The sequence below is a fragment of the Papio anubis genome, chromosome 5 (genome assembly GCF_008728515.1).
Source record: "Papio anubis isolate 15944 chromosome 5, Panubis1.0, whole genome shotgun sequence".
In the NCBI taxonomy this organism is placed as follows: Eukaryota; Metazoa; Chordata; class Mammalia; order Primates; family Cercopithecidae; genus Papio; species Papio anubis.
In genome coordinates, this window is record NC_044980.1 from 50403956 (window position 1) to 50412191 (window position 8236).

General features: G+C 35.1%; 1 protein-coding gene across 1 annotated transcript in view; it reads left to right on the top strand.

The window, feature by feature from the left end:
* DDX4 (DEAD-box helicase 4) overlaps positions 1–8236 on the top strand; it is a 99680-nt gene that overhangs the window by 16864 nt on the left and 74580 nt on the right. Inside the window, exons 4-6 of the mRNA XM_009208425.4 lie at positions 3872–3949; positions 7172–7249; positions 8035–8085. Coding sequence (XP_009206689.3) covers positions 3872–3949; positions 7172–7249; positions 8035–8085 — 207 coding nt within the window. The remainder of the gene's footprint in view (positions 1–3871; positions 3950–7171; positions 7250–8034; positions 8086–8236) is intronic.

Here is an 8236-nt window from a genome sequence, read left to right on the forward strand (position 1 = left end):
CTCTTTGGATTTGGTCCAAGTGTAACTATGTTGGGAGATATTCTTTGTGGTCAGTTGGGGATTGTGTACACTAACACTAAATTCATTTTAAATGGACTTCATTTTTATTTCTTTTGGTTTATTTTCGTGGATTTCGTAGCATTCAGGAAGAGCATCTATACTCCATCATTTATTGGTATTAGGGGCTTATTTTTATTGCTATGTATAATATGTGTTATGGGGACTGCCATGATATATATCAATGACAGCATATCATTACATTCATGAAAGTGAATGTAAACTTTCACATTTACATGTGAAACTACTGTGAGATTTAAAACTACTAAAAAATGGAAAGGAAATAATTGTATATTTTCCTTAGGATTGTGTGCTAATAACAAGGTAACTGAGTTAATTCTTTCTTAGAACCTTATACTTTTGTACCATCATTTTTATGTATTTTTTATTTACATAGGTTTTTGGGGAACAGGTGGTGTTTGCTTATATGAGTAAGTTCGTTAGTGGTGATTTGTGAGATTTTGGTGAACCCATTACCCGAGCAGTATACACTGTACCCAATTTGTAGTCTTTCATCCCTCACCCACCATCCCACTCCTTTCCCCAAGTTCCCGAAGTCCATTGTATCATTCTTACCCTTTGCATCCTCATAGCTTAGCTCCTGCTTATGAGTGAAAAGATCTGCTATTTGGTTTTCCATTCCTGAGTTACTTCACTAAGAATAATGGTCTCCAATTCCATCCAGGTTGCTGCAGATGCCATTATTTCATTTCATTTTTCTGGCTGAATAGTATTCCATTGTGTATGTATACACCACTCATTGATTGATGGGCATTTGGACTGGTTCCATATTTTTGAAATTGCTAATTGTGTTGCTATAAACATGCGTTTGCAAGTATCTTTTCATAAAATGACTTCTTTTCCAACTAGTGAGAGGTAGGATTCCCAAGAATAATTGTTACCCTGTGACTTTATTGTAGAATCTTTATTGAAGAATTTTTCATTAAAAAAATCTAATGTATTAAAGTCCTGTGGAAAACCATAAAGCTTAATGTTTTGAACCACCACTACTTGTAAGAACATTACCCACCAGGCACGATGGTTCACGCCTGTAATCCTAGCACTATGGGAGGCCGAAGTGGGTGGGTTACTTAAGGCCAGGAGTTCAAGACCAGCTTGGCCAGTGTGGTGAAAACCTGTCTGTACAAAAAAAATACAAAATTTAGCTGGATATTGTGGTACACGCCTGTAGTCCCAGCTACTCAGGAGGCTGAGGCGGGAGAATTGCTTGAACCCAGGGGGCAGAGGTCTCAGTGAGCCGAAATCGCGCCACTGCACTCCAGCGTGGGCGACAGAGCAAGATTCCATCTCAAAAACAACAAAAAAATTCTTATGCACATTTGGGTTGTTTCCTTTTTTGCTGTTATGAACAAACTCATCATTCCTTAGTTTGCTAAGTATATGTGAAGTCATGAAAGGTGTTAAATACTTTCATGACTTTCAAAAAGTATATGTCATATACTTTTATTTGGAGAGATTAGTTTTTTTTTTTTATTCATGTATGTTACCTTTTTTAGATGTTGTAATGTTAAATACCCTTGCAAACTGGGATAAACCCAATTAGTTATAATATATTTTATCCATTCAATTTACTGTTGGGTTTGGTTTGCTAATATTTGTTTTTGAGATTTTGTATCTATGAGTAAGAGGTTTATAATTTTCTTCTGAACTTTCATATCAAGGTTATGTTGGTCTGTAGAATGAGTTAGTGAGTTACTTCTCTGTTTCCTGGAAGAGTTGTGTGACAGTTGAATGATTTGTCCTTTGAGAGTTTGATAGAACTCACCTGTAAAACACGATCTCTGCATCTTTCTGATGCAGAAATTTAAGTACTGATTTAACTTCTGTAGGAAAGTTGGGTTTTTTATTGATTCTTGAATCACTTTTGGTGAGTTAATTTTCTAGGAACTTTTTCATTTCTTGTAATTTAGTAGCATAAAGTTGTTCAGAGAAGTTCTCTAGTTGTCTTTCTCTTCTATCTTTGAGATTCTTTTTAAACACGTTTCTAATACTGTTCATTTGTATCTTTGTATCTGTTCTCCCCTCACCCCCTTTATTGGTCCTCTAGTAATTTGTTATCCTGGCAAATTTTATAGGTCTTTTCGAAGAACCAAGTTCTGGCCTTTTTGAGCCATTATATTACGTTTGTTTCCTTAAAAAAAAAGAGACACAGAGACAGACAGATAGAAAGACAAGGTCTCTTTCTGTTTCCCAGGCTGGAGGGCAGTAATTTAATGATAATTCACTGCAGCCTTGAATTCCTGGGCTCAAGTGATCCTCCTGCCTTAACCTCCTGAGTAGCTGGGTCTACAGGTGTGCACCACCACAGCCAGCTACTTAATTTTTTTTTTTTTTTTTTTGGTAGAGGTAGGGTTTTGCTATGTTACCCAGGCTGGTCTCAAATCCCTGGCCTCAAGCATCTTTTCCCACTTTGGTCTCCCAAAGCTGTTTCCTATTTTATTAATTTTCATTCTTTATTTCCTTTACTTTTGTGTGATTTACTGTTTTTCTAGTATTCTTGTTGAGATGGCTATTAAGCTTATTGAGTTCTTATTTTCTAGCGTAAATATTTAAATACTGATAAAGTCACATTTTTATCATATAATTTGAAGTATTTTTAAACTTCCATTGTGTGCTTTTTTTTCTTTTTTTTTTTTTTTTGAGCTGTGGGTTATATAGAAGTGTTTTTAAAAATATGTCACCAAATGGGATTTTAAACAATTTGTCTCATATTTAATAGCTTTTGATTTGATTGCATTGTGATAAGAGAATCTCATGTATATGAATTGATTTTTGAACTCTTTTGTTGAATTTGCATTATGGCCTTCTACATGGCCAGTTTGTAAACACTCTCCATTGTTGAAGAATGTGAGCTCTTTAATGTGGAATGCTGTATATTTCTGTGAAATCTATGTGCATACTATTGTATGGATGACCATAATTTCTTTATTCCACTTTGATCATTTATTTGGTATTACAGACAATGCTTATAAAAACTTTTTTTGTGTGTCTTTCTGGATAACCATGTGATTGTATCCAGAGGAGAAATTCATGTTACTGTACTTTCAGCGTATATGCCTTTTAAATTAGGATCAAGATTGATCCAGTTTATACTCTAAATACAGTGTATGTTTTTTTTTTTTTTTTTTTGAGACGGAGTCTCGCTCTGTCGCCCAGGCTGGAGTGCAGTGGCCGGATCTCAGCTCACTGCAAGCTCCACCTCCCGGGTTCACGCCATTCTCCTGCCTCAGCCTCCCGAGTAGCTGGGACTACAGGCGCCTGCCACCTCGCCCGGCTAGTTTTTTGTATTTTTTAGTAGAGACGGGGTTTCACCGTGTTAGCCAGGATGGTCTCGATCTCCTGACCTCGTGATCCACCCGTCTCGGCCTCCCAAAGTGCTGGGATTACAGGCTTGAGCCACTGCGCCCGGCCCAGTGTATGTTTTATGCTTGTTTCCCTGTGTCTTTGTTCTGGCTATTAGCAAACTTAAGACTGGTTTCCATTTTTTAAAAATTTATTTATTTTGTTATTTTGTTTCAGGGAACGGAAAGGACTGTTTTCCATTCAATTATGAGGTTAAAAATTGCTGTCTTTTGATTTCTAATTCTTTATGAGTGAGATTTAGTCACAATTTATTTTTCTTTTGGAGAGCTATTCATATAGCCATTTTTTTTTAACCGGGCTGATTGTCATCTTTTTTACTGCTATGTAAAATTTCTTCTTTGCCACATGTGGCACATTGAGAAGGCTTAAGGTTTGCAAGTACTCGATACTTGTTTTTATTTGACTGACTTCAAAATGTTGTTTGCTTTAGAAATGGATGATGGACCTTCTCGAAGAGATCATTTCATGAAAAGTGGATTTGCCTCTGGGCGGAATTTTGGAAACAGAGGTAAGCATCTTTGTCTTTCCTTAATCTCCTGAACTGTTGATTAATTGTATATACAAAGGCTTTCATAGCCGTTTGGCACAAAACTAAATCTGTTGTAACTCAGTGTATAGTAGACTTGGTGTTGAGATAATGAGTTCATCGTTTTTCCAAGTTCATTTTCTTCTTGCTGTTTTACTTCTTTGGGCTAGTAGGGAGTAGTGTTAAGTTGATTAGACAGATTGGTTGGAGGGATGGATGGGTTGGATGGACGGATGATTCACAGAGCTGCTGCTTAACGTGTTTATGATATTGATTTCCATCAATTGACGTGGTAAGAATGTTTGTAAAAGCTTCAGGGATTAGAGGTGAGAAGGACTCTTTCTTGAATTTTATATTTTTCAAGAAAAGGCAGTATAGGAAACATGTGTTAGCTCATTAGTATTAATTTTTTAAGAACTTATTTTGCCATTATTGGATTTTTTAATTTTAGAACAACCACCTGATATGACAGATAATGACACAGCAAAACCTCTTTCTACAGTGCATTTTTAGACTTAATATTAACATGCTAGAAATACTATGTGCTGTATTTTATTATAGTGCAATAACATATTAGAACTTCAAGTTAAATTTGTTTGAAAATCCCTATGGTCATTTTTTTTTTTTTCCTTTTAGGGGTTGCTATAGCTAGGGCTATTTGGTAAACATACTTGACACTTATTCTTGAATTTATTAGATGTTATTTTTTGAAAAACTTTATTGATACTTTCAGATATTTTTGTTGTGGAAACTAAAAGATGCATGATGTTTTATTTGACATTTGGAAAATTTCTTTAGATACAGTGAACGCAAATTTGAGTCTTATATTTTGACATGTTTCTGCCACTAACGGAAATGATTAATCAAATATCACATATATTTTGGTTTTTAAGACTGCATATTAAGATGCATTGCTTATTTGAACAATGTAATTGTGCTAAGAGATTCAAATGAGGTTTTATTAGCTATTACTGACATTAGAAATAATATATTTAGGAGCATATTTAGTATTTAGATATATTTTAAAATTACATTTTAGTAGAGGTTATGTGATATTTTGATACAGTCTTCTAAATATTATTGAATAAAACCTTTTTCAGTGAGAAAATCATCACTGAGGCAGATTTTACCACAAATTATTTTCATGTTTTAGATTGAAATACACATAAAATTTCTGATCAGAACTCTCAGTTGTTAATACTTTAAACAATTAGCTTTATATTTTCTATAACCTGGGACATTTGTAGACCCATGAGTATAACTTACTTTCCGTATGATTCTTCCAACATTTTATATAGTTTCTTTTTTTTTTTTTTTTTTTGTTTTATTTGAGACAGTTTTGCTCTTGTTGCCTAGGCTGGAATGCAATGACACAATCTCGGCTCACTGTAACCTCCACCTCCCAGGTTCAAGCAATTCTCCTGCCTCAGCCTTCCAGGTAGCTGAGATTACAGGTGTGCACCACCACCCCCAGCTAATTTTTTTGTATTATTAGTAGAGATGGGGTTTCACCATGTTGGCCAGGCTAGTCTCAAACTCCTGACCTCAGGTGATCCACCCACCTCGGCCTCCCAGTGTGCTGGGATTATAGACGTGAGCCACCGCGCCTGGCCTATATAGTTTCAATCTTGATTTTCTTCTCAGTAGAACTTGCATAACTAATAATGTGGTTTTCGAAGTTGACTCTTAATTGCTTAAAATATCGACTAGCTTGTTATGTCCTGTGAAGTATGTCTAAGTAGCTTGGACTTCTTGAATCACACATCTTTGAAATCTGATTAAAATACTTTTATAGTTGGGCATACACAATTTTACCTGTGGTTTTAGAAGTTACACAGATCCCTTTTAACTCCCCTCTACAAGGGTATTACAGAGGTAAGTAAGACAGTATATAGGGATCACAGGGAATGCTTTACTTTTTTTCTCAGTGATAGTTTAAAGCGTCATTTTATGCTGTTTTGGATGTCTCTCCTGTTATTTTTTATTTTTTATTTATTTATTTATTTATTTTTTTGAGACGGAGTCTGGCTCTGTAGCCCAGGCTAGAGTGCAGTGGCCGGATCTCAGCTCACTGCAAGCTCCGCCTCCCGGGTTCACGCCATTCTCCGGCCTCAGCCTCCCGAGTAGCTGGGGCTACAGGGGCCCGCCACCTCGCCCGGCTAGTTTTTTGTATTTCTTAGTAGAGACGGGGTTTCACCGTGTTAGCCAGGATGGTCTCGATCTCCTGACCTCGTGATCCGCCCGTCTTGGCCTCCCAAAGTGCTGGGATTACAGGCTTGAGCCACCGCGCCCGGCCTCTCCTGTTATTTTTTAAATTTTTTATTTTAAATAATCCTGCTTCTTGCTGTCACATCTCTGCCCTTGAGATTTTTAATTTAGTGGTAGAGAAACACATGGAAAGAAATACTCCTTTAAAAAGGTACAGATAGTATGCTGTGGGAATGTGGAAGAAGGATAAATTATGACTGGAGGGCTAAAGGAAGACTTCACATAATTGTTTTTTTGAAGAATGAAATGAATTTTGATAAGACAAATAGGAAAGCAGGGAGTGCTATGCCAAAGGAATAGCATGTACAAAGATGTAAAATTAGCAGTTGACAATGTGGAGTTTTGGAGTTGTTTGGTGTGAATTAAAATGTTGGGTGTTTAGAATTACATAGTGAGAAACAAAGCTAAGAAAGTTAGTATGGGAAAATAGTATGGTGAAATGCGGAGGCCAGGAGGGGAGTGGTAGTCTTAGGTTTTTCTCTTATGTATTCCCTTGTTTTAATTTTAAAAGTGGAAAGGATGTGATAAATATAAGAAATAGAAAAATAAAAAATAGAACAGTTAAACAGGACACAGTATAGCATTTTCAATAGCAATGACTTTCACACAGGGCAGAGTATAATAGCTGGCTCTATCAGGATGAGAATTCAACATATAGAAAACTATGGAGCAGAATTTTCCTGCTTGAAGGTCTCCAATATAATACCAATAAGTAGAAAGCTGTATTTCACCAGTAGTAGATTTGTTTTTACCTTGGTATCATAATTTAAGAGTTTTTCTTTTCAGTTGCAGGTATGTTAATTAATTTTAGGTTTCTATGCTACTCTATTCCCATCCTTGGAAGTCCCTTTATGCCGGGAATTCATTTAATTCTTAGTTTTTGATGATGACACACTTAATTTTGTATGTTAAAGAGTTTAATCTGACCTTTTTCAGATGCTGGTGAGTCTAATAAAAGAGATAATACATCCACAATGGGTGGTTTTGGAGTTGGAAAGAGTTTTGGAAACAGAGGTAATTACTTGGTTATGATATCTTACAATCAAAACTTGAGTGATTTTTTAATAATTGAGTTTAAATACTGATTGACAAACATTCCATATTGACATTTAATTTGAAGGTATATATTCCCTGAGTGCCTTTGCACTAAAGATTATTTTATTTAAACTTATTAAAAACATTTTTTAATTTTATGAAAGATTACTGATGAATACTTTTTAAAATTAGTCCTAGAGACCTGTCTGTATGCTCCAGAGATGCATAACTCTTAGACGTAGGTTTTTAGGAAATAAGTTTGAAAGCAAACAAATAAGTTTGATGACTTTTTTTAAAAGAGTAAACAAAAAGAAGCTAACAAGATTTTCATGTTATTGAGGAGAAAATCATTGAGTTATTGGATTATAATTTAGTTGTATTGTCCTTAGCAGATGAAGAGATTGAGTTTGTAAAATTTTGAGAATTTTGATGGTTTGAAATAGAAAACATATAGTGGTTACACTGACATATTCCTCTGTTTTGCCGATGTGCATATAGAGGAGTATGTGACAATTGAGGTAATATAGAATTGGCTGAAAAGAAAGTTGTTTTTAACCTTAAGAGAATGGAGTTGATAAACTGACACAAAGCAGAAATTGTTTACAGCCTGAGTGAATTTGCATGTGATAGCTATGTATACAGTTGTGTACTGCTTATCTTAAAAAGTCTTCATAACTAGTAATCCCTGTGTGGTTATTATTTTTATTATTATTATTTATTACCACAGAGGTACAGGAAATTGTTTCATTTTATATTTTGTATAGGTTTTTCAAACAGCAAGTTTGAAGATGGTGATAGCTCTGGTTTCTGGAGAGGTAAGGTCAATATTTTTGTGTGTTAAAATTTAATGTCAAGAGTACATGCTAAAAAAGAGAAATGAAGATTAAGTCTCTTAGTCTGGGCCAATTCTAACTTATTTAAACCAGATTTTATGACATAGCTATATCCAAAGCCTTAACCAAGGAT